The sequence below is a fragment of the Talpa europaea genome (assembly GCF_964194135.1).
Source record: "Talpa europaea genome assembly, chromosome: 1".
NCBI classification, from domain to species: Eukaryota; Metazoa; Chordata; class Mammalia; order Eulipotyphla; family Talpidae; genus Talpa; species Talpa europaea.
Window position 1 is genome coordinate 79689726 of NC_140073.1, and position 27862 is coordinate 79717587.

Here is a 27862-nt window from a genome sequence, read left to right on the forward strand (position 1 = left end):
AATAGATCACATTGAAGAAGATTCTAATTGGAATACTTTTAGGATATTGGAGAGAATGATGAAAGGCCTGTTCAAGTGCCTTAGACTTGAGTGTGTATTAAACTGCATGTTTACTGATTCCAGAATTTAAGTTCCTTTATAATTATACTTTCAGATTTCTTGTATAACTTATTGCATCTACCCCACCTCCCAACACAAATACTTGCCAATTATTTGGTAATGGAATTATCCATGAGAACACAGTTCATCATAAATTGCCATAACAATGTTCTCCCTTAAACTTTCCTGCTACTAATTTTTCTACATCTTCCACTTGAAAAAAAATGGAAGCCAACTGCAATGATTAATAATGGATAGAAAAGTTACTTCCTATAATGCATTTTAATTCTAAATGTAAAATAAATGTTTTGAAATCTCATTAAATAATTGTCTCCATCTTGTGTTGGCAACACCTGCAAGGGCTTGTTTTATTAGCATATAATAAACCATGATTTTGTTAAAGAATGTTAACAAAGTCAGTGATACCATAAACCTAATTAGTAATTGCATTAGTATTCTATTTTGTTGTTCCCTCTTCCGCTAATGTTTTCATTATTGTGAGGGGGAGAAAGTACATTTTATTTTTAGCTCTTATATATGACTTGCCTGTCCTCTTCCCCCAGCACCCACTTTAGCAATGCAGGACTTCACCAATGAGTTACTTTATATCATAAAATTAAGAGCATAGTCAGTGTTATCTCAGTAAACATTTTTAAAGGCTTATTAGACCTTAGAAGTGTCCATGCATATATCTCATCAATTTTTTGTAGTCTTTTAGGTCATAGTCTGTGGAAGCAAGTGTTTTTGAGTTCAGCCATGATTTTTCATAAGTCTGAGAAACAGCAATAGAACAAAGTCTCCCGGACTTTCTTATTTCTTCTTATAATACCATACGTGGACTTTTTTTCTTAACTTTGTTGATTACTGACAAACATACAGACAGCCTACCCTGGATACTTTAAAGTTGACAGAATCATCTGGAAAGCTACCTTTGATGTATGTTTCTGCAATACATAGCAGTTCAGATTAGTACTCATAAGTTCAGCAAGTAAACTCATTATATAAGACTTAGGATTGCAGGAGGGCATAGGTCAAGCAAGTAAAGTGACTATTGCTTGGAATATTGCTCACTCCCACTGCTACACTCTGAAGCCTACTCCTTCCTATGACAAATCTCCAAATCAGCCACTGAAGAATGTCTACACTGTTAGTTGCCAAGGTGGGCTAAAGCCAAGGAGATGCTGTGAAGTTGGAAGTTTACTTGGGGCATTAAATTTCCTTTGGTTTTGTGCTTGGGGTCCAGGGCACACAGGAAGATACGGTACCTAATGCAAAGCACTTTTGAATGTGAATGAAACTTGGAGCATTTTGCTTGAGAAAAGGGAGTTATGAAGGGGGAAGTAATTTTGCTTCTAAATGAAAAAACTTTTCACAACTTTAATCAATATCTTCAATTGGACTGGTGAATTTATCAGCATGTCAGTGGGGTTTTGCTTGACTCGGGTAAAACGATGATGTAACTGATTATAAATTACAAATATGAGTAGCAGCAGGGAAAGTGCTCTGAAGTCAGACAAATCTGGTGGCAATCCCAACTGCCACCTACAGTTGGATAAACATGAGAAGGTGACTTAGCTCTGAGTCCTATTGTTCACTGATAAAATGAAAATACTATCTAGCAACCCAAACAACAGTCAGAATTAAATGATGTGCTTTTTTTCTATAAAGAACTCAATGAATGTTAGCCCTGTCAGCCCTCACCTGTCTGGAAAGAGCATAATTCCAAAAGCAATCATGTCTCAAACACAATGACAAAGACAACAAAAAAAACTTGAGATCGAGGCTTGCCTACTGAAAATTTTATGTTTTGAAGATTCTATTTAATATTCCAAAATTGTATATCAATGGAAGAAGGGAAGGCTTGTTAATAGCAACATCAAGTGTCAACATCAAGAGTGAGTTGACCCACTCTTCCCTTACTAGGTTTTATCCCAGCAGCTGGCTTAGGTTATCTAGGACTAGGTGTGGTAATGTCCTAACTGCAAATAAGTGAAGACCTCAGATCTTGGTTACATAGCAAGCAGCCTAAGGTTTATGGAATCACCCTGAATAGCCCAGTTCCTATAAATGGAGACTTCTGGGAGCAGTTCAGGACCCTCTAATAAATGCCAAGGTGCATAGCTCTTCTGTTAACCTTGATGCGCCTATATTTTGTAGGGCTAAGATTACATAATGTAATTAGAGTCCAGCATCTCTACTATTTTTAACTTTTCTTACCTAACCTCCATTTTCCTTTGCAGCAAAATATCTTTACTCACCAAGCAAGAAAAAAACAATTTTCATGTTTTTACAATTTATTCTAGACTAATGACGTAATGGATAGGCCAAAAATGAAATATTGTATAAAGCAATAGTGATTGCATAGTTAAAACTGTAAACACTGAAATAGGTTTTTTTGGTTAAGAATTTTATTCTCATATACATTAGTTGAAATGTCTGAAGTTTGAGAAGGCTAATGTATAACTAAAAATTTCAGTTAGTGACACTGCAGGATCCGGTTAAATTAGATTAGATTGACTTTCCTCTAGGAAAATAAAGGTCCCTTAACCATCATTCCCACAATGAAGCAATAACAGGGTATCTATATGGAACTGGACAGAAAAGTCGATGTATATTCAGTGGCTTCTCTTCAAGAAGGAGTGTTTCAGGAGCTGAACAGCAGAAGGTCGCTCGTGCTGATCTCTAAGAAGGGAAAAACACATTAGATGCAGCACTTAATAATGTGCCTGCCAAGTAGATCTACTCAACTCAAAATACCAACTTTAAAGATGGAAGTACAACCTCTGCCCATCAAACAGAAGGTTTTAGTTTAGACTCCAGTTTTTAGCTGTGTGATCTTAGATGAGTGAATTGTACACTTTCCTCTTCAGTAAATAGGAATAATTCTACTTAACTTGTTGAGAAAATTAAATAGATGAAGCTTTTAAACAGTGTCTGACACACAGTAATCATTCAAAAAGTAGCAGTATGATTAAACACCAAGCCCTACTTTTTTAGTGTACTTTTATTCAGTTTGGGGTATAATATATATAGTAAAATTCATATTGTTAGATGTACATTTAAATACAATTTGAGTTACTAAATTTTTCAAATTTAGAGGTACTGGAATTCAAAATTGAAGTCTTCAGGGAGTAGACTTATTTTTTTTCTTTTTTTTTTTTTTAAGATTCATTTATTTATTTATGCAAGCAGTGGGTACAGTCAGAAGTGCGGGAGGGTGAGAGAATTCACCAGAGCCAGAGCAGGGAACAGAACAGGCAGACCGACGAAGTACACTGCTGAGGGGAGCAGCGGGTGGCAGGAGAGGTCTGTGCACCATGTGGGACCCTCCTCTGGTGGCTGAGGAGCAGCTGGGGATCAAACCGGTGCCGCAGAGGCTGAGGGCAGCTTCGCAACCCAGCGCTCAACCGCTGCGCCACCGGGGAGGCCCAGGGAATAGACTTTAAAATGTGCTTTGGAAATTAACTGAAATAATCTAAGTGAAACTGTTGGGTGAGCAAAAAGTAGAGACAGTTGCTCGATAATTATCTGCAATGACTTTTCTGAAAGCATTCTTTATGTTACATTGGCTATCTTTTGATAATTCTGGAAATGACCAAGAATAACTGAGGTGAAATAGAAATAAAATACTTTAAAAACAAAGTGACAATTGGGCCTCCCCGGTGGCGCAGCGGTTGAGTGCTGGGTTGCGAAGCTGCCCACAGCCTCTGCAGCGCCAGTTCGATCCCCGGCTGCTCCCCGGCCACCGGAGGAGGGTCCCACATGGCGCGCAGACCTCTCCTGCCGCCCGCTGCTCCCCTCAGCAGTGTACTTCGGTCCTTCTGCCTGCTCTGCTCCCCGCTCTGGCTCTGGTGAATTCTCTCACCCTCCCGCGCTTCTGACTGTACCCAGTGCTTGTATAAATAATAAATAAATAAATAAATAAATAAATAAATAAATAAATCTTTAAAATTTAATCTCCTATCTTGGGACAACCGTCTTCCTCTCATCTGTCCTCCCTCCTTTCCTTTCTTCATTATATGTTAGACTTGAAGCTATGGGTCTGTTATCTTCCCAAGTGAGCATTTGCAAGAACATTTTATTCAGTCCTTTAATTTTCATGACTATTGCAACCTTATCACTTTCAAGTATGTACCTCCAGTCTTAATTGCTTTTCTGAGCACTAATACTATCCTTCAAATGTTTGTTTAGAGGAAGGCCTTCAAATTCCTCCCTGTTCCTCTTTCACAATTTTGTAATTTCTTCCATTATTTGGAGAAAATCACAAAACCCCATCATCCTCCATTATAAAGGAAATCCTGACTCTCCTTTCTCTGAGATACTCTGAAATCTTCTTAACAGTCACATCTCCTCCACCATCAGAGTTCAGGCTCTGGATTCACACATTGCCTTCCAGTCTCAAGCATCCTCCATTCAAGGTCGTTCAGATTCCAAAGATCTTTTTGTTCATGGCATTTTCTCCCCCAAATCAGTTGCAATCCCCTCTTCACTTCCTATTGCAACAAAGCTAAAGTCCTTGGCCTGACTTACTGGAAATTTAAGGCTGCCTGATAAGTATACTACCCACCTTCCTGCTCCCCAAAATACATTTCTATTTTGTCCTTGTTCCTGTTCCATACTTGATAGTCTCTACTTCTGAATCTTTAATAAGAGTGCTTTATCCCTTTCTTTCTGATTATCCACACCTCATGTAACATTCGAGAGCACATAGGGCCTTTTAAATACAGCATATCAAGAGGTTAAGTTTGGCTAGGACACTAATTAGGTAAGGTGTATCAGTATTCTCCCAAACCATTATTAACTATGGAGCACTAATTATGTGTTTCATATTAGTATTAGTTTCATATTAGTATTTCATACTGAGCAATTTGTATACACTATTTCAGTTAACCTTCACATTTTTAGTGGTGTGAATTGTGTATTGTTTATAAAGCACTGGTTTAAAAGGAGAACCATTAAAAAAATTATACCCTTTCTCTTTAAATGTCTCTGTAAATATGTGTGTAGTGACAACTTGAAAGTGAGAATTAACAAGTAGTTTCTGTGAATCAATAATAGCTAATTGTTTATGAACAAAGCAATCAGTAATTTTGTGAGCTAAGACTAATCTCCAAAACTAGTACTGGTTCATATGATATTCTTAACACTTTTGTGTTATATTTGTGAAGATTTTGGGGGGCAGGCAGAGGCATCTCTGCATCTGGGGTTCTGACTACAAAATCCATGCTGAAACATCTATCCCTGGTGTCTTTTCATCTAGGGATGCCTAGGACTACACTCCTGGACCATGTGTTCCTGCCCTAGTTTAAGTGATTCCCCTGGACTCAGCCAGTGGACTAACACTCATGTTCTAAGAGAGGGAGACACATTCATTGACAGAGTGGTACAACTGTGGGTTCTGAGATTCATTAAGAAAGACAAAATGGGGCCTTCCCCTGGTGGCACAGGCGGTTGAGCGCAGCGCTGTGAAGCTGTCTGCAGCCTCTGCAGCGCCGGTTCGATCCCCACCAGCCGGAGAGGGTCCCACATGGCGCGGCACCTCCCCTGTCATGCCTGCTGCTCCCCTCAGCAGTGTATTTCATCAGTCTGCCTGTTCTGTTCCCCACTCTGTCTCTGGTGAATCCTCTCACCCGCGAATCTGGCCTGTACCCCGGTTCTTGTATAAATAAATAAATCTTTAAAAAAAAAAAGACAAAATCGCAGTTGGAGATTGTCATATATGCTATATGAAGGTTGAGGCACTTGAATTTCATCTAGAAATAACAAAACCTACTTCCTTGAAAGGCAAGAAATTGTGTTTAGACCTAGGTCTTCATTCTATACATGCAACTAAATATTGAGTTTCACTAGGTGGGTAGATGTTAGGCTGTTCTGCATAATCCTAGAGGCCAGGTGGGTAGGCTTCAGTGCCCCATCCTACTCTGTAGCTCTTCCCCTCCCCCGCTCCACACAATTTAACTGAAGCCATGCTTTCATGTTTTATTCTTTGAATTAAGATTTCATAGGCGTAAGAATGTCTGGCTGAGAAAAGTTTGAAAACCACCCCAGGGGGGTAATTTCTAAGGTCCCTTACAGTTCTAACATTTTACACAAAATCTTAGGTCATAGATATTAGGGGCCATCAGGACAGGAGAAAACAAGCAACTTTCTAGAACTTTTCTACTTCCCTAAACACTACCTCACTTAATGCTTGAAATGCTGTATCTATAAGATTTGTTCCTTTGGTTCAAAATAATTCCCCTTGCCTTATAGGCAAGTACTTCTAGGAGATCCAATGCATTACATCTGTCAGTCATCAATCCCTCAATATGAATGAATTTCTCATGTACCTTCCTGAGAGCTGGTTTAAAGAAGGAATGAGAACACTGGTTCTCTAAGAAGGAAGGCAGCTTAGGAGAGGGAAACCCAAGCACACGTTTCACCATGGCTGGCCTATGGAAGGACATCCTATTAGTAAACAAGATCTTTAGTAAATCTGTACACCTATTGACTTAGGGAAGTATTGTCTGGACCCAATAAGATATTTAATTGAGGCACTTTCTTCTTGAAGCATTACCTCAATACCCTGACACAATAAGGAACACATCCAACCCAGTATGGCTAATAACAATGCCTTTCAGCACAAAATCATACCATACAGCTCTTAATGGACCATAAATTCAGGGGAAATGTCAGCTGCTCAAAATCTCTAGGAATTTATTCTTTCTCCTTCAGCTTTTAGATTCTTACCTGGTTAGACACACACGCACAAAGTCTGCTGCATCTTCTGAAAAGTGTTCTGGTAAAGGAGGCATCAGCCCTCGGTGTGCTCCAATATAAAACATGGCCGCCATCCTGTCCATAGAAGCCAGTGGAGGCTTCCCTGTGGCCATCTCAAACACAGTGCAGCCAATGCTCCAGATGTCTGACTTCCTTCCATAACCAGATTCATTGATGACTTCCGGCGCCATCCAATATGGAGTCCCATGCATGGACTTAAGCATGTCACTGTGGGTCCCATTTAAGCCAGCCCAAGCCAAACGCTTGGCACAGCCAAAGTCGATCAGCTTTATTATTCCAGTTGGCATGAGCATGACATTATTTCCTTTGATATCTCGATGTACCACACAATTCTCATGGAGATAAGCAACACCTTGAAGAATTTGTTTTGTATATTTACAGAATACCATCTCAGGCAATGGCCCAAAACGGTTTATAATACTAGAGATTGAGCCACCAGGAACAAATTCCATGAAAATGCTTACAATATTCTCTTCCAAGCATGTCCCCAAATAGGCCACAATGTTGACATGTTTCAGTGCTTTGAGCAAATCTACTTCTTCCTGCAGTTTCCGGTATTCATTTTCAGTGGCTAATTTTTCAGAGGTATCCAAAGCTACCTGTTTTACAGCTATTAGCTGTCCTTGGCTAGTAAGACCACAATATACCTAAAAGCAAACCAACAACTTACTATTAAATAGGAATTATTTAACTTGTTCACAAAATGCTTCATGTGACACTTGTCTTTCCTATTCCCTCCCAGACACTTATCTTTCTCTAAGTTGATACATACCTACCTATCTAAATGCAAAATATTTAAGCAAATTCAGTGATTCAAGGGTACCAAATTGGGAATGAGTAGCATGGTGAATGGATATCATGACTTAGAGTTAAGTGGACTGGATTGATATAAATCCTTATTTCACTATTCCATGTAATTTGGGGTAAGTTGTATAACATTTTTTACTGCAATTTTTCTCATTATAAAGCTGTGATAACAGTACTTTCCTTACTGGTATCTATGATGGCTACATGAGATGATGGTTTAAGACAGCTCCTTTCTGAATATATGAAATAAGGCTATTTCAAGTGCCAAAGCTCTAAGGAGATGGAGACATGTCTTGGGGCATTTCAGCAGTCCCCCTGTCATCTGATTTCAGTGATTTCAGGAGGTTTCCCACCCTTTCATTGAAACATCCCCAAACAGTTATAACAGGTCTTACTTATATGGAGAGCAGTGTTTTCCAATTTATAATACTAACTAAAGTGTTAAGATTTTAGATGGTCTTTCATGCAATTCACAAAGTATAAGGAACATCTTATTTTTGTCACTCAACTTGTGGTCCAATATCCTGAACTATTGAATAAAAAGACTTCTTTCCACTGAACTTGGTTAGAAGTGCAATTTCTGGCCCAATTTGTAGCCATTTTACTGCCACATAGAGTCTGAGAGTGAGAGCCAGAAAGACCAGACCGATCCTAACATTGTGTGACCCCTGTAACTAATTGTATGCAGGGCCAGGGGTAACAGTTACATGTCTTTTTCAAGTCATTTTGGGTTGGGTTTCCTGTTACTTTCAGTGGAAAGAGTTCTAAGTTAAAGATTATGAAGGGAAAGGGTGGGAAGGATTAGGGAAGAGAAGGGAGGTAGAAAAGGAATGGGGGACTTTTGGTTTCATCGTATTTCCCATTTAACTTACTGTGCCGTAGGCTCCCTTCCCAAGGATCTCACCCTTGGTCCACATGATAGGTTTTTCATACTTTAAACTATTTTCAGAAAATGTCTTCTTTTCATTTGTGTTGAGAAATTTTTCTTCTTTGTCATATATCCTGAACCCATTACTGTATCTCTGGAAGAATGAGACCATTAAATTCTGAGTCATTGAGATAGAGGAAAGAAGTGGAAAGTATGTAGTCTTTCTGTCAAATGCCCCTGTTCATGCCCATATATATTGTTCATGGTTAATCTCTATATACATACATTTCCAAGAAAAGGACCAGACATTATACCTTAGCTGTGTATTTCAGGCATGGTAATTGTACACAGCTCTAAGTCACATCTTGGCTTATACATTTTATAGGAGAAGGCTTTGGGCCTGTTATTCTCTGGACCTAAATGGGCCTGCAGGTTCTTAACCACTGTCTTCTTAGAATGACCTCACACAAGGTCTCTATTATGAATGAGTATTTAGTATGTGCTGTCTTCTCAGCGCCCCCATCCTCAACTTTCTCTCCATAATTCCCACTATCCTGGTAAACTTGTTCCTGAAGATAAAATTAGAAATACAAACGTGCACACAGCCAAACAAGCACACACAGAGACATATATGATCATGTACACATATTCAATATGCATTCACACAAAGATATGTGCACACAAAGTATATGCAAACAATCCATGAACATATATATGAATCAATACACATATGTACTGAAAGACTGAAAATGCAAATAGATAATGGCCACCCCATATATAAACACTGAACTTTCATTCACAATCTGCAGCAACCATCCCAGGAAACCCACCCAATATCTTCAGTAACCAGCTGAGGAAACCAACCCATTATCTACAAGTCAGACTTGTAAAATATCTGACCAATACCTCTAGCAGTCTAGGAGTCAAACAATAACCATTCTAACAACTGGATTCAAACAGCCAGGACTCGATCAAGAACTGATAGCTTCCCTAATTTCTGTCTAACTAGAGAAAGCCAAATATGTGCCCTTAACTAAGCACACAGACTTACCCTGCAAGTTAGTGCACCTATAGCTTTTCAGAGCATCAGCCTCTAACCAACACAAAGCCTTTCCTTTTTTCTACTAAAAAAGTTTCCTACTCCTCTGTCTCCCTTTGAATTTCTGCCAAAATGCAAAGGATTGCAGCCGACTCCTTTGTAATAGCAAGCTCTGAATACAGATCCTTTTTCTGTTCTTCAATTAGTTCTTCAGTACACACAAACACATTTATATATACATTTATACACATTTACCAAGTTCTCTCTCTCTCTCTCTCTCTCTCTCTCTCTCTCTTACACACACACACACACACACACACACACACACACAACAGGCAAGTTTGGTGGTGAAGACCAGTCACAATAGGTTGAAGATGCATAGTCCTCTAGACCCTTGCTATTCAAAGGGCTACTCCAGCATCACCTGAGAGCTTCTTAAACATGTACAATCTGAACAGTAGGTCTCAGACATACTGAACCAGGGTCAACACTTTAGTGTGAGCCCCAAAAGATTTGAATTCACAGTAAACTTTGAGAGGCCCTGGCCTAGAATTCAGAAAACAAGTATCTCTGTAGAACTTAGACTAGGTTTTCTAGCTGATTAATAAGGACCAAACATGCAGAGGTATGGTGAAGGCACACTAAGAAGATGATATCCTACAGGGTCACCATCCTCACAAATGAACACGCATGCTTCCAAAGGGTCACTTGGATACCTCCTCCCAATCCCGTTCGGTTTCTACCAAAATTGAAATTTAAGGAAAACAAAATGTCAGTTCTTTACAACGTCACTGCAGAGTAGGGTTACAAGCTGATTATACTTACTAGCTTGCAGCTTTTCTTCTATTTGAAATGGCAGAGTGTTAGACCCAACTCACAGCCAAGCACACACATGCCCCCCATCTCCCACTCCACCCTGGAGGCTACTCAGAATCACTGCCCATCTTCCAGCAGAGATCAGTTTCACTATAAATATGGAACTGGCCTTTTAAGACAAGGAGTATCCCCCTGTGTAGTGATTAAGGGTGTGGGACTGGATCAGGACGTCTGGCTCTGCCACTCACTGGAACTTGCTAAACCTCATTTCCTCATCTGCAAAGTGGAGACTTGATATTACCTTTATTACTTATCTCGTCGAGTTTTATAAATCATGTAAAGGAGACAAAATAATGCATCGAGCTCATACATGGTAAGTTCTCAATAAACCTAGTTATGTATAAATTTTACCTTGTGTATTCTTCGGATCAACTACTTAAAATAATTATTCCTGATTTTGATGTAATGTGAGATAACCCAAGTTAGTGTTCAATTAAAAATATGTCAGCTAAACCTATTGCTTCTAAAATTTGATTCCTCAAGAGGGGCTCATGTACTTAAGTGAGAACTGAAACAACACCCCACTGTCTGTTGATATTCTTCTCTCCCATCCCCAATCCATGTCAAACAAAAATTTAAACATTTCAGAGTTTTTGTTTATGCTTCCTTGACAGCATGTTTCTAGTTCTTAGCCCACTTACAGAAACACAATAACCATCAATAATAATTGTGTGTTAAAGTACCAAACCATCGCAGAACAAATGCTAAAGTCAGGTAATCTTTGAGAAATGGTCACTTCATGTCTGCAAATGTTTTGTGGAACTAAATGGTGAGATAATTTAGGAGCTGTGCTCATTTCCTTCTATCTTACACATAACCTAGAACACTGCTTTACCTAAAGGTAAATATGCTGTAGGTATCTGTACTGATACTTGTTGATTGAAAACATCATCACTGAGTAAAATAGTAATCTATTTAAATAAGTACTTTTTTGTTATTTTAATTTACCCAAAATTATTCCATTCCAGTGTCAGGCTAGGGATCTTAACCTGAGAGTGGGAGGATCTGGATGGGATGTTGCAGGAACTACTGAATTGTGCAGAGTTTCTGATTGCTCGTGTGAAAATAAGGAGTGTGAACTAGATTGTCCCTGAAGTTCCTTTCTACCCCAATGATCTTTGACTGACTATACCAACCTGTATTTTGACATTTGTTGACTCTATATCCATTTCTTGCCTGGTGTTTCCTGTCCTACTGAGGACAAGATTTAGGTTTTCAGGATCTGTTTCATTTGCCATTGTTTGGCAAGAATTGTTATCTTTCTCATCAAGAGCTAATAGTTCTGCAGCTAAGCAACCTAACAGTTCATCTGTCAATTCTTCATTCTTCACAGAATCCAGAATTTCTTGGGAAATTGGATTTGTATCATTTAAAGCTTTTCCAAACTTTTGATATGTAATTGATTTACCAGCTAAACTACCATGATCCCAAGAATGTGCCCAGTGTTGATATGTTTGGGAAAATGCACTTTCTTGTTTCTCTTGGAAAGAGGAACTCAAAGGAGTTTTAGACTTATCTGAAATACTATCAAACTCTAGATCGTTAGCTAACATTTGATTGGCATTTATTTTACCCAGAGATGCTATATTCTGCTTTTCTTGAAGTACATGATTATTGGAACTCTTCTCATTGGGCACTGCCCAGCTGTTTTCAGAAAAAACCAACAGGGTCTGGTGATGTAGCTCTTCAAGTTCATGCAGATCTCTGAGACTTGTGGTGAGTATTTCATTGTTAGAAATGTCTCCTTCATCAAGGGACTCTTCCATAGAGACTTCTTCAACAACTGACAAATCTGACACAGGAATGAATTCTTTCTGTTCAATGGACTGCTCAAGAGTCTGAGTCAAGTTCATGGGCTGAACTTCATCCTGGGAAGATAGAAAGTCATTTCCTGAAGATTTTATCTGCCACTCTGGTTCCAATATACCATCACCATTTTCAATACCTTGTAGGTTGCTACCTATAGCCTTGCAACCCTTTTCTTCAGGAATTAAACTTTTGTGTTTTTTTTTAATGCCAAGGGAAGTCTTTGGGGGTTTAATATGTGGTCTTTTCTGAGATTGTCTTGTTCTGCTGTTGCTGTTCCTTTCACTGTGTGAAGATCGACACTTATTGGTGCTACATCTGCCAGATGGAGCCGAGCATATCTCTCGGTAAAACCTGTTTTCATGTCGTTCAGCCTCTCGCATGTGACAATAGACAGGAGTTCCAAACATTTCATAGATTCCAGGTCCATTGGCAGTTGAATTAATTTCTTTGAACATGTCACTGTATTTAAGATCTCGGTAATTTAGTTTTGGTTCCGTTGGTTGAACAGAAAGAGGAACAGAAGATTTTTTTATTCCCGGATTTTTACAGATGCAAGGAAATGATTGCTTTTTAGGTTTAAAAGCCCGGTAAGTTGACTGCTTCTTTTCTATCTGTGGTGTTCTCCTTTGAAACTTGGGTGACTGCCGAGGCCTGGTGTCAACAAGTCCTAAAGCAGGAAAAACTTGAGTTTTTATGCTGGTTTTATGTATGGTAGGCTTAACGGGACCTTCAGTAGAAATCATGAAATTCTGAGGTGTCCGATTACTGGTCTTGTTCTTTGAATCCAGCTTATTTCTAGGGGGTTTCATCTTATGCCTATCATTTTCTTGGGATGCAAGTATGTTGCAGCTATTGTTGTTATGAAGGGCACCCTTTCTTTTGTGGAGGCTTGGTTTGGCTATAGCTGGTTCCTTGGGAGTTCCATGCACAGGGAAAGTGATGTGGGTAAGAGGCACCACCCCATTCTTTCCTGGTTTGGTTGCCTCTGCTACTGATATTTTCATGTTTGTCTCCATGCCACTATGACCTCCTGGGAGCTTTTCAATGGGACCATCAGGGACTACATTGGACAAACTTTTAATTGCAGTATGTTCTTCTAAAATATGATTTGGCTCAACTGCTTCACCTTTATTTGCTGAAGTGCCTTTTGAATCAGTGTTATCATTTCCAGTCTCTTCCTCCTGGCTTGGAGTTACTTCTGAATGCCAAACTTCTTGGAATTTGATTGGCACAGTACATAAAACTTCTGAATCTTGTTCATGGTTGTTGGCTAAACCCTCTGAGTGATAAGGAGAGTCCTCCTCTGCAATTCTCATTTCACTACCATGACAGTCAATACCCACTTCCCTGTCTGTAGGAAAACCATATTCCTGAAAATTCTTAAAGGACACCAGAGACTGCTCTTTTTCAAAGTGAGAAATTTCAGTTTTCTCATATCTTTCCGTTTCTGTGGATTTCTGATTCTCCTCCATGCACAGGTGTTGTTTGTGATGGTTAGCCTTCCAAAAAGAGCACATGTTTCTGGACCAAATGAAGCTGTCAGAGGACCTGAGGGTCTGACCCACGAACACCTTAAAGTGGCCTTCTTGCTGCTTGTTGGATGTTCTGAATTCATCAGATCGACTCACAGGCTCTGAGAGCCTAGGTATGAAGGATATGAAGCTTGGAATAGTTCTTTCTCTCTCTTTTTGATCCTTGTGACTCTGAGGGATAGTAAGCAGACCAGATCTAATGGGCAAGAGTGACAACCGTGGCAGAGGAAACTAAAAGGAAAGACAGAAAATGCTAATGAATGCAGAAACATAAATACATATAATATTAACTGGTTTATAGTAATCTCAAGAGATTCTAGGATTATTTTAGGAAGGCCTTTAAAGTAAAAATCTATCCTGGAGATCACAATTTCTAAAAATAAAATCTCATTCCCAGTGTTTTATTTTTGAACCAATATAAAATAATAGTAGAACACAAGATTATCACAGACATAAAAATTCATTATTTTATATATATTAAAATAAAGGTACTATAATATAAATATTAACAATTTAAAATTTTATTTCTCTTCTGTATTCTTTTTACTTTACATATGATTAAGAGCTTTCAAATTCCCACTTTAAAAAGTTTAAAATTGCTGTTCCTATTTACTTTAACAAACTCCATTAGGTTTCAGACTAAACCTATCTGAAGCACAACTATTCTCCATTGTTTTGCTGAATTATTTTGTTAAGAGTGACTTATGAAAGTCTAACACTTTACACTTGAAAGTTAGCAACCCTGAATGGTTTTTAATTCTCCTTTGCCCTCCAACTATTTTTGAACTTAGCCAATTTTTATTATCAACCTCTAGAGGTCAGTATAACCCAATACATAATATTCAGCTTTATCATTAAATTATAAACTATGCTTCTCGTCATTGTAGCCTTTTCTCAAGTATACAGATTAGATATCTAATTATATCAGAATATTTATATTTTACAATTAAGAATTAGTTTTTATTATACTTTCCCTTGTGTGTAAGCAAGGAAAAGAAAAGGAAGTTGAAACTAAAAACTTAAGTGTTAGTAACATGTGAAAGGTACACTCCGGGCCAGTGTTACTGCATAGAGGACTTTCGTTCATCTCTCAAAAACAACTTAAGTAAATACAGATTCCTCCAGTGTTTAAATATCGTCCAAGTAAATAAATAAATATCTTCCAAGTAACAGTCATTATTTTTCTGAGCCCAATAAACTCCTTTTTATTATTTTTTAAAGATTTATTTATTTATGCATACAAGAATTGGGGTGTAAGCCAGAGGTGCGGGGCGGGGGTGTGTGTGTGAAAGGATTCAACAGAGACAGAATGGGGAGCAGAACAGACAGATCTGCTGAAATACACTGCTGAAGGGAGCAGCTGGGGAGGCAGGAGAGGTCTGCTAAGCCATGTGGGTTCCTCCCTGGCTGCCAGGGATGGAAGTGGTGCTGCAGTGGCTGGCGATAGCTTGGTAGCACTCTTTAACCCCTGTGCCACCAGAGAGGCCCATAAACTCCTTTTTACTGTACTAAGTGGTACCTATGTTATTTCTCAAAGACTCATAGGATACAGAAGATTCCTATAGTTGAAAGACTTGCAGTGGTCTTTCTAAATGCTTTACTTATAAATTAGATGAGTCAAAAAATTGTTTAGCACTGCCAAAAAGAATCACCTAATTTTTAGATACATAAAGAAATTGTTATTCTATAAACCATAGTAAGTTGTTTCCAGTTGTTGAGGGTTTTGATTCTGAATCCTCCTTTGATAGAGTTTGTCTCTAACAACACATTACTTTGGTTGTAATTCTCAAATTAAAAAAGCTAAAACTAATCTTACCTCAATTCTTCGGCTACTATTCTTCAAATCATTGGTAGAAAACTCTATAATAAAGAAAAAATAATAATAATTAGGCAGTGTTCTAGTAAAGTGAACACAATGAGTCTTAAGCCAGAGTGTGGGGAGGGAGAGATCTTGGTGCTAAGGTTTGAAGAAAAGTTGTCAAAAGTAAGAGTTTTTCTAAATGTAACATACATGGAGGAGGTTATGGAATGATTGTAGAAAATTTTAGGCTACTACCATTAAGGCAGATTGTTTCACATATAATTTTGTTTTTAACATACATCTATGATATATAGTCATATGCCATATAGTGACATTCTGGTAAAGACAGACCACGCACATGACAGTGGTCCCTATGTGTAGCCCAGGTTTGTGGAGGGTGTACCATCTAGGTTTATGTAAGCACACTCTGAAATCTGCACAATGAGGAAACAGCCTAATGATGTGTTTCTCAGAACATATCCCCATCATTACGTAGCATGTGACTGTGTGTGTGTGTGTGTAATATTTGTGTATATATCTCTGTTGTATAATAAAACATTTGTATATATCATTCTATATCAACATTGTTAATCATTTTTATTTATGTCTATGTTTATGTTTATATTTATATTCTGTCTGAACATGGAGACTTCTGGCTCAGAAATGTTTGAACAGATATATTCCAGTGTGCAAGGAATAATCCAATTGTAGTAAGGCACTCTTAAAACATTTGTGGTAGAAATGCAGAGGTAAGAGCTTTCTGGTAGGCAATCTGGCAATATATATTGACAGCCTTCTTAAATGTGTATAGAATTACCTATAAGATTGAATGTATATATTTTTCCTACTCTCTTCACAAACCTCACTAAATCTAAAATTTAAAAGATGTTTTAAAAGATATAATTAAAAACAATGACAAGAACAAAAAACCAAGGGATAACACAACATATAAACAACATTAACAAAATATTTTACAATTAAAACTCTATGAAAGAATAATAAATGACTTAGTTTACACTTTTCTCTGTTCGGCTCCATGCCAGCAGAGGTAACTGAATAGAAATAAAAAACCCCAAAAGGAGCAGGAATTGAAGATGTATGGTACCTTCGAAGGAAGGGTTGCAGGCAAGGCTAAAACTAGGGTTTGTTTATTAATTTGTGTAAGGAGGTAGTTCCAGACTCCCTGCCTTGCCCACTAATCAGGAGTTACTCTTCTTTCGTGGTAGATGACTAGAAGTTCATTCTCTGGTGGATGACTAGAAGTTCATTCTCTTGAAACAAAGATGCTAAGGAAATTATGAAATCTGGCACACTGACATGTGAAGCTTCAATCTTATAACCTTGACTTATCCCTCCTTAGGGAAAACCAGTTGAAAGAAAAGCCTATCTCAGCACATTGACACTGCACACACCCTCACTCAACTGTCCAGGTCTCTGACGTTCAACAAACCACTTTGGAGCACCCAACACTTCCTAGTGCCCCCTCTTAAATACAAATAGAAAACCAATGTTCAAGTGATAAGTGAGAAAAGTCTCTAACATGAAAATACAGAGACCAAAACAAGCTGAAAGAGCTCAGAGGAAATATATACAGTAAAAAAAAACTACCTACCATTAATACACTCCACTCAGAAAGCTACTGGAAAAAGCACCCCACTAAAATAAGCAAACCAAGAAAGAAGAAACAATGCATCCAGTACACAGGGGTCCAGCACAGCAGACGGGTCAAGGGAGCTTCCTGGATGATAGTGAGAGAATCCCAGAAGATGGCTGATCAGTGGATCCAAAGAGCAAGCAACACACAGTGAAACGGGTGGCCAGAGGCTTCAGGGCACTCTCTTAAAAACCAAAATGAGGGCCTCCCCGGTGGCGCAGCGGTTGAGCGCTGGGTTGCGAAGCTGCCCGCAGCCTCTGCAGCGCTGGTTCGATCTCCGGCTGCTCCCCGGCCACCGGAGGAGGGTCCCACATGGCGCGCAGACCTCTCCTGCCACCCGCTGCTCCCCTCAGCAGTGTACTTCGGTCCTTCTGCCTGCTCTGCTCCCTGCTCTGGCTCTGCTGAATTCTCTCACCCTCCCGTGCTTTTAACTGTACCCAGTGCTTGTATAAATAAATAAAAAATAAAAATAAATAAAAATAAATCTTAAAAAAAAAAAATGAACCAATGCATTACCTAATGTGCAGCTGCCTGTACTGAGGTGTGTTTTACAAGGTGGGAATAAATTAGTGACATATACAGAAAATAAGCAAATGATTAAGAGGCAGTTATTAACACCAGGGCAAATACCACATCATCTCCAAAGAAAGGAAATGTAATCACAGCATACTGTGGGGGTCAGCTGTAAATATTTTACCAAGTCACAATAATGGAAGCATTGGACATTTTTTTAAACAAAGATTGGGAAGGTTGGGAATTGCCTCTGTGTGAGGAAAGTAATGTAAAAGTGTTAGTAGACAAGGACTAAATTGAACAGTCAAGTAATACCATTATCAACTTTTAGAAATATGGAGGTGCAATCTAGAAAAAAATTATGTTGAATTAGTTTGTATCTGTTATCTTTTCATTTTGTTCATGTATCTTTTCTAAATGTTTCTGATCAACATATATTGATTGCTAAATTTTTTAAATTGCATTTAAACAAAAAGAAGGGAACTTGCCTGGGGAATCCCCATTGACATTTTCAGACAAGGTTTGAACACCCATGAAGTTCCTATTACAAAATACTAACCTAACCAATTTTATCCTTACCAGAGTATTTATTTTATTTATTTAATTAAATACCATTGATTTACATATTTGTTACTATTTTGACAATATAGGATTTCTCTACTCTAGTGTAGTCACCGTAGCTCTCCAACCAGCAAAGCACCCACAGTTGTCCACCATAGTCCACATATTATTCCCCCTTTTCCTGCTTGTTGCCTCAGATCTTTGGCCAACTTTCATGGTTGATTTTTATTTTAGACAAACATTTGATATGTTTGTCTCTGTTTGACCCTTTGTTTAGTTTCTCTATATACATATACATACATATTCTTATATACATATGAGTTTGGATGTTTAAACTTGCATATGAGATTACCCTCCGAAGTCTCTCCATGTCACTTACAATCTTTCCAATGTCTCACATGACCCTATATAATCAGTGCTCACCCCCATTACAGTTTAAATCTCCTTTGCCCCAACTTTCCTTGCTCCAACTGCACTTGCCTTCTGTCCCCTGGAACATTCTTCTCCATATACACATGGCTCACTCCCTCTTCTGATATTGTCTCAACTTACTTTCTCAATATTGCTGTCATTAACCCTATTTTAAAATACTAAACAGCTGCATTGCTATTTTTTACCATTTATTTTTCTCCATAGTATATATCACTATCTGATGCACTGTGTATTTTACTTGTTTGTTAGTTTATTGTCTTTCCCTTCCCTGCCCTCAATAGCATGAGATGTAAATTCCACAACAGAGGGATTATTGCTTGTCTTGTTCCCTTCTCTAACTAGCACCTGGCACAAAAAATAAACATTTGTTGATTGAAAGAATAAAGGAATCTGTTTAAATATGTGTTTGACTGACCTTCAGATTTTCTTTGCTGCCCTTTCAGAAGAGGAACATCTTCTCTGGCAGCAGATTTGGAGATGTTTGGTTCTAAGCAAGGTCTTGGCAGCAAAAAGCCCAAGTTCATATCACACAGTTCCCGGGATCGTTCCTCTTTCTTCAGAAGTAAAGGGTCTGTGGTCAGCACCTTTGTCCTGAAGTCCACCATCTCAATTTCATTTGGAACAGGAACAGAATGTGCTTGTGTCCATTCTTGATGTACTGATGTTATCTGACTAAAAAAGGAAATGTTTTGATTTAAAACTCACTCCCCATGTCTTCTGCACCTTCACCTCCCAGTTCAGCCTGACAGATGTGCTGCTCGGTGGAATGGGTGTATTCCTGAAAGGTTAAGACCTCTCCACACTCCATCTCTCTCTCCCCCTCACTGCCTTCTACACTCCCCACTTTAGTTTTCCCAGGTCCCATTTCCTTGAGCTGAGAAGTCAGAGGAGCAAAGGGCAAACACAGGGTGTACCCTTTTATTTCTCTAAATGCATTTACCAACCCAGTTCTTCTCCAAGTATTTTTGGTGAAGCACCAGTTATTTAAATTTTCTAGTCCATTGTGGATTGATACTTTTGTAAAATAGAATAAAAGAAAATTACTGTAAGAATGAAACAAAAGTTTTAAAATGTAAAAATAAGATATTTATATTTGATAATGATTTTCTATCAAACCAATGAACATAAAATTACTTTGTCAACTTGCTATTCAATGTTTTATATGTTTACATTTTCAAGTTATATTCTGCCTTCATCATGGACTAGTTGCAGTAACACAGAACCATGTTTTGACTGGTGCTGCTGCAGGGTTAGCAAACCATGGCCCACCAGCTGTTTTTGTAGTTTCATTTGGTCACAGGCACACCCATTACTTACATTTTGTCTGCGGCTTCTGTAGTCCAAGCTATAATTGCAGAGTTGAATAACTGCAGAGACCATATGGCCCACAAAGTCTAAAATATTTTTTATCTGCTCCCACCACAATAATATTTATTAGACTCCTGCTTTAGAGCAGGGCTGATTTACCAAAAACATAGATTGCCACAGAAGTGTCATGTCATCCTATATTACAATCTATCACTTCAAAGACTATTCCTTACTTGTTTTCCGTTAAATCTTCTTGGCTCATTTCTTGGGGGTCAGTGACATCTCTTGGAAAAGTAACAATAATCTCAACACCTACAGAAATACATGACAATAGTAGAAGGAAGAAAAAAGCAATGAATTCCAGTGTTAATAGGAAGAAGCATTTTATTTTGGGGTATATATAGACTTTTCTTAATGATTACAGAATGGACATTAATCAGAGACTGAGGCTTAGCCATCTCTATCTTTCTTTCCAACACATGATAGGTCCAAAATAAATGCTTGCTTAAAGAGCAAAAAATTATAACAAAACCTTCTTGATATAAAACAAAGTTTTAATGTGAGCAATGTTGTTCCCTGGGTGAAGGAAACAAAGTCTCCTGTAAAATATCAGTGATGACACCTACTTTACAGGACTATTTGTGAGAATAAATTGAGATAATCTATGTAACATCATGGGAACTAGCTTTTATTTGTAATTTTGGTAATCTACTATCTGCTTTCATAGAATGATTCCCAATATAATTCCTAAGACAGAAAGTTCCAACTTATAAAATCAATGCTTGCTTACAAAACATTAAACAAATTTACAGTAAAACTTGTAAACACATCAAAATTCACATCAAAAAACCAATGTGAATCACATCAAAATTGCCTGTACTTTCCTTGTTCATCTATTCCTTTTTCCCCTTTAAATACACTTTTATTAAGTATATGCCATCCCAATGCTTTGTGCTGATGAGATAGAATCAAGGTGCTGTGACTATAGTAGAGACAATAAATAATATAGCAAAAAGTATAGTGAGATAAGCATATAATAGAAGTGTGCAATCAGTGTTGTAGAGACATAGAGGAGTAGACTTCCAGTAGGAAGTAGAGTTCCAGTACTTGGTGCAATATTTAGTCCTATGCATGTGGTTGTCAGAGCCATGTAAATCTGCATAAGTCTGGAGTAGCTGTGATTTTCATCAGCTCCACAGACTGAATGCCAGGGAAGAAGTTTGCAAAGAAGATAAGGTAGGTTGTGAATCAGACAGATCTGGGACTACATCCCTCCTCTGCCACTCCTTGGATGACCTTGAGAAAGTTAATACTGATCAACATCAGCATTTTCTTGATTAGTAGGTTATTATTTTTTTTAAAGGACTCAGGATATTTTGCCTACTATATATATAGGAACCACGGTGAAAGTATTTTTAATGTTCAATTTTTATGTCTGTGTTATTTATGAGACCAGTGCATTAAAAGAAAAAAAAAGTAAAGTATTTCCAAAAGGAAAAGTTTTGTCTATAATCAGGCAAACAATAAATATCTACTATCTTTACATCCAATATTATATTTTGTAGTAGCAAGAAAAATGTATCGAACTTTCATTTCTCGATGTTTTCAAATAAGAGTGCATGTTTAAGAACATGCTTTCTTTATAATGTTATATGACAGCAAGGACTACATTGACGTTTCCTTGAATTTTTTTTAACTTTTCAAAGATTCTATCACCATGTTATCTAGGCAGCATAACATTAAAGTCTTGGAATTATGCATCTCGAAGGAACTTAGAGGTCATCAGATCCAAGCTCTTCATTTTGGAAAGGAAGAAATGAGAGCTACGAGGTTGCATGACATGTTCTGGGCCACTCTCATACTTGAAAGGAAGACGAATGCCTCTCATAACATTTTTGTAATCACTATCAGCGCAAAGCCCAATTGACATGTTAGAGTTAAAAAAAAAAAATACAACATCCACTCCTAATCACTAAACTGTCAGTGAAAAGGATGGTCTCGTACAAAGGCTAGATGCAGTTCCTACCTTTCTGTGGAGATTAGAAAACCGCAGGGTGAATATGTTCTCAAGAAGACTGTTATTTACAATTACTAAAGACTAATAAATGCAGCATATTTTCAAGCAAATTTAATATGTTCAAAGTCTGTTAATTGGTTGATATCTTTTTCAAACCAAAGAACAAAGATATAGAAAGCAAATAAAAGAAATTGTCTTCTTAGAAAGTGTTAAAAGCTTGTAGCCCCATCCTAATTGTTGTTCCTAATTTGGAGTGGAGAAGAGGAAGATTGTAGAATGTGCTGACTGTGAAATCAGCTGGGCATATACAAATGTTCTCTGTCTTGTCTCTTGAAATGTAAATGATTGTGGGTGCCACTGGACCTACCCAAAGGGCCAGGAAAGATAATGCATTCTCACATGTGAAAATAAAACACTCCTGTCTGAATACATCTTTCCACACAAAAAGATGCATAACTACTAATCTAACACACCAGAAAATGTTACAGCAGAGAGGAACAAAAAGGCAGCATTTAACATTACCAGAAACATAAATTCTTCACAAAAGAGGTGAAAATGACATTCAGGAAAGTAAAAAACTGATCATCAATTTGTAATGTTAAAGTAATTATTAAAATGAAAACTTCAGATTGGAACATACTAATTCATTCAATGAATAAAAGCTGTTTTTCTTTAGAAAAGTCTTCCTTTCCTGTGTTTTTTGTTTGTTCTATTTACAATGATGGGCATCAAGGTCCAAAATATTTTGATACCCTCTCCACATTTTCATGACTCCTAAATCATAAATCTCAACACAGAATTTTAAAAACGATGTTTTTCAGCCTCTTTTACAGCTAAAGTTCAGAAAGCTAACTTAAGAGATGAATTCACATCAGGTAGGTGAAGAAAGATAAGATGCAGGCATCCTTTTGGTTGATATGAGTGTGAACGGAGGAAAGAGGCTCTAAGGTTGATGTGAGAGCAGCCCCCAGCTGTAGTAGAGGCAGCATAATTTGGGGGTAAGGAGTGCTGAGGTTTGAGGTGTAACTATGAGAATTCTTCCCAATGTTTCAACCTAGAGTCTGTTTTACGGTTTTTCACTGGTCTATGAACTTTTCTAATATCTTTTAAAACGTCCTTCCTTTTTAACCCAGTTAGGGTAGACTCTGTTATCTGCAACTGAGAATTCTGATGGATAGACAATGTATTTATTTATTTATTTATTTATTAATAGAGGCATGCTTTATTTATTTGTTTTGCTGGTTTTGTTTTGTTTGTTTTTGTTTATACATGCACTGGGTACAGGCAGAAGCGCGGGAGGGTGAGAGAATTCACCGGAGCCAGAGCGGGGAGCAGAGCAGGCAGAAGGACTGAAGTACACTGCTGAGGGGAGCAGCGGGCGGCAGGAGAGGTCTGCGCGCCATGTGGGACCCTCCTCAGGTGGCCGGGGCAGCCAGGGATCGAACTGGCGCCGCAGAGGCCGTGCGCAGCTTCGCAACCCAGCGCTCAACCGCTGCGCCACCGGGGAGGCCCTAGACAATGTATTTAAAGAAAAATTTTAAGCGCAGTAATTTCAGGAAATTGGTTCTTATTCACTCACGAAAAGAGTAATTTTACATGCGCAATTTCACATCTGTAAGGTTTCTGTTTGTTATGTTCTGGGAAAATAGCTGAATGAAGAATACAAGAAGATTTTTATACTAAGAAAAAGGATGAGTGGTTTTTGGGACTGTGGAAGGGTACATAAATTGTATTTTACATATTGCTATCCTTAAAAGCTCACTATTAAGCAAAGGCATACTACCAGAATACACACAGACATTAGGGAGTTCGAATGTTTTGTTTTTTTAGTTAGTGATGCTCCCTTTTTAAAATAAAATATATTTTAATTTAAAATTATATAGTAGATATAGGGCCTCCCCGGTGGCGCAGTGGTTGAGCGCTGGGTTGCGAAGCTGCCCGCAGCCTCTGCAGCACCGGTTCGATCCCTGGCTGCTCCCCGGCCACAGGAGGAGGGTCCCACATGGCGGGCAGACCTCTCCTGCCGCCCGCTGCTCCCCTCAGCAGTGTGCTTCCGTCCTTCTGCCTGTTCTGCTCCCTGATCTGGCTCTGGTGAATTCTCTCACCTTCCCGTGCTTCTGACTGTACCCAGTGCTTGTATAAATAAATTAAAAAATAAATAAATCTAAAAAAAAAAAATTTTAAAAAAATAAAATAATATAGTAGATATAAACTAAATTTGTATTAAATTAAATGTGCGTATCCACAACAGAATAGTCACATATGTATAAGCTGTTCATAAAGAGTGCATACTTGAAGTATGTCAGAAATGATATATAAATGGAGTTTAAAGAAATGTATTAATATTTAAGATGAATATAATGCACAATAATGCCCAAAACATTTTTATTTCAGATTTTATGACCAAAAAGTAACTAGTTCAACTGAAGACTTTATAAAGTCTGAGAAGAAAATTTAAAACTGTAATTGTTTCTTTCAAATTTGTAACCCAAGCTATTAAAGCTTAAAGCTGCAAGTGCTTAGTGGAGGTGCTAAATAATTGTGGTTCCTATATGAAAGCTTGAAATAATACAAATTGATTTTGAGGAATTACTAGCATGTTAAGTGACAAGCCATCTCCAAATTCAGCAGAATCAATGCATTATTTAACCTCTTGGAAGGTACCTGGGAAACAAACTTCTGAGAACTCAGATTTGAAGTCTTTGAAAGGCAAACAGACCACAAGGACTGTTTGGATGGGGACCAGGATTTTTTTATTTTAATTAGGTCTTTCAGCATTTGTAGTGTTAATAATTTTATAAGTTCCTAAATTTTTGTCCGCCCTCAGCCTAGGGCAAGGAGATTCCTAGTGAGTTTGGGAAAAGCAAGAAGCTCCCCAGGAGAGGGCAGCATCACACAAGAGGCCAAGCCCATAGCCACAAGGACCCCAGGATGGTTCACAGGAATGAGAAATAAAAGACATCCAAGAGGACAGCTTCCCTGGGGTGTTAGAAATGAAGTCAGAAAATTGCCAGAGAGAAATTGGAGCAGTTCAATAAACATTTAATTTAAGAAGTTTATAGGATGGATGATAGACAAGTGTGATTGCTGTGGTGACTATTTTCTAAACAGTGAAACTGCAAATACCTTGCAGTCTGTTAAAAGCAAGGGCACTGATAAGTATGACAGGATAACATATTTGGCATAGATGTTGTTCTGGAAAATTCCAGATTTATGACCTCACAGAATAAAAAACTGAGAGTTGGGGTTTTAATGCCAGTTCAGGTCCCTCCTTCTCCTAAAGGGATTCACTCTGAGGTAACAGCTGATGGAGAAATGTTTGGTTCCTGAAGAGAACATATTCCTGATGCTGATGGAAGACTCTGATAGGAAAGAGAATTGGAGGGAGGAGGGAATATCAAACAGAAAGAAAAGGGACAGAGAATGGTTGGTTGAACTGGAGTGGGGAGAAATAAAGAAAAGAGCCAGAACAGGGATGCTTAATTTGGTAAGTGAAAGTTGCTAAGACTCACTGATTCAGTTATGAGATAACAGGGGAGGATTACGGCTAATTTTTCTTTTTCATTGTGCTTTTTTGTGTCTTCTGCACTAAATACCTCTGTAATTAGGTGGGAAATCCAAACAATCAACGTTATCATTGCAAATACATCAAGGACAAGTACCTTCTGTACTGGGTGGCCAATCTTGTCCATCTCCACTTGAATCTCCTTCACTAATCAATATGGAATGACTATATTCATCATCTTGGTCGAAATCCTGAAATATCACAAAATAAAAATTCACTTATTCAATATAATGCTTTGTGATTAGGGTGAATGTTAGATTTTCTGGGCTAAAGTTTTATATTGTGGATTCCATTTCAGTTGGATCCAGTATTGAAGACTAAACTAATGGGAAAGAATATGTCTCTGGAGCAACAGGCTCAAGGAGATGTGGATGTGATTAACTGTATAATAATAAATGAAGCTCAACGCTGAAATCACAGACACATAGAAATTCAATATTTTGAAAGTCCAGGCTGCTAAGCTGCTATAATTTCTGTCTGGATGGATAACTGGAAAGAATCCTTTGACCACAGTCACAAGTGAACAACCCCAAAGAAACATGATCTTTTTCATAACGTTTCACTGGGGCATCATTTAAAAATGGTGAAGGTGGAAATCCCTGACCCATGTTGAATCTATGATATAACTCTAGACTGAAGGAAGGCAGCAAAGCTGATCAGAGTTTTTACTGTGACAGCTTTCTGATCTAATTACAGCACACACCCTCTCAAACTTGATTTTTACCCTCTAGAAAGCAATCATTATGCTGAAAGACATAGCTAAAAGACCACTAACTTGTCCTCCTAACTTCCTAAAGAAGAAATGTTCTCTTATCAGGATTTTTTTCATTGATAGGTAAATTCATTAGAAACTGTTGCTGGTGATTTTGACCTTTTTAATTTCTGAAAAAATGAGAGATGCAAATATTAACTAAAATATCCCACCACAACCTGGGTGTTGCAATTAGTTCTCTGACTTCTACTATCTAGTGAACCACCTCTTTAAGGAGACTGCTGGATAAAAAGATTTTGTCCTAAAAGCACATGCCTGTCAGACAAGGGTAATCTTTATTATAAATATCTGATATTTCATTCATTAATTCCCAAAAGAGTTTGGCAATCTTTTTCCTCCACACTTTGCCCTTTTTATTAGTCACAGAAAATAATAAAAATAAAATTTTACATTTATACTGCCATCAAAAAATATTTTAGGTATTCAATTATAATAACTTAGTTGTCACACCTTACCTTTATGTAGCACTTAATGATTTTTAAAACATTTTCTACTTCCTGGCAAAGGAAGCAGACCATCCTAGTTGCCAATGCAAATGGGAAAGCTGGATTGGTTCACTCTGATGTCAAATTATTAGAAATTTTACTCTTATCTTTCTCTGTATTTCAAAAATTCTACCACTATCTGGCAAATTTCTTTTCTGCTCCCCTGCAGAAAACCCAATTTGGTGCCCCCCTGCACCAACCCAATTACTAAGGGGGAGGATTATTCTTTTTAGAATGCATGCAAATACATAAAAGGACTTCTAAAAAAGTAGGAGGAAAAATTACGTATAATTTCACAAATAAAAAGCAAACACTGTTAAAATAAAAGCCATATTTCCTTGGCCTTTTCCCTAAGTATTTAAAAATATAATTTCATCATGTATTTTTTATTATTTTCAAATAATTTTAACAGATATTGACTATTCAAAATAAAAATAATAAAATTGTTACATGTGAAATGATACAGTCACACTTAATGGTAGCCAGTGATAGGTAAATATATACACTCTTAAAGTAATCAATAAATGAAAATAAAATATAGTTATATGCTAATGAGTCAAGATTGAGGAAAAAATGGAATTATAAAAAATATTTGGCCTAAAAATAGGCAGGGAAAGAGTAAAGGGGAACAAAGCATAGATGGTCTGTAAGAAAATAAGTCACAAAAGCATCATATAATTTTGTATCTGACTTTTTCACTTAAGTATAAATTACATAGCATTTTACGGAGTAAACATCATTTCAATGGAATTTAAAAAAATTTTCCCTGCATGCATATCAGAGGATCACAGGCGTTTAGTAAACCCTACGAGTCTTGTAAGTACTACATTGCTTACTAGGTCACTTTTAATTACTCATTATTACACATATTGCTGGGAACATCTTTGCAATTATTTCTTTAGGATGGATTTTTAGATAGGGAATTGATCCAAAGTGCATGAAAT

General features: G+C 37.7%; 1 protein-coding gene across 1 annotated transcript in view; it reads right to left on the minus strand.

Annotated features, from left to right (window-relative positions):
• Positions 1 to 2714: 2714 nt before the first annotated feature.
• The window catches only part of MAP3K19 (mitogen-activated protein kinase kinase kinase 19), a gene marked incomplete at both ends in the record, with an annotated part of 56089 nt that continues 30941 nt past the window's right edge, over positions 2715 to 27862 (minus strand). Inside the window, 8 exons of the mRNA XM_084228514.1 lie at positions 2715 to 2781; positions 6829 to 7526; positions 8559 to 8708; positions 11606 to 14041; positions 15627 to 15670; positions 19187 to 19443; positions 20313 to 20391; positions 25759 to 25852. Coding sequence (XP_084084640.1) covers positions 2715 to 2781; positions 6829 to 7526; positions 8559 to 8708; positions 11606 to 14041; positions 15627 to 15670; positions 19187 to 19443; positions 20313 to 20391; positions 25759 to 25852 — 3825 coding nt within the window. The remainder of the gene's footprint in view (positions 2782 to 6828; positions 7527 to 8558; positions 8709 to 11605; positions 14042 to 15626; positions 15671 to 19186; positions 19444 to 20312; positions 20392 to 25758; positions 25853 to 27862) is intronic.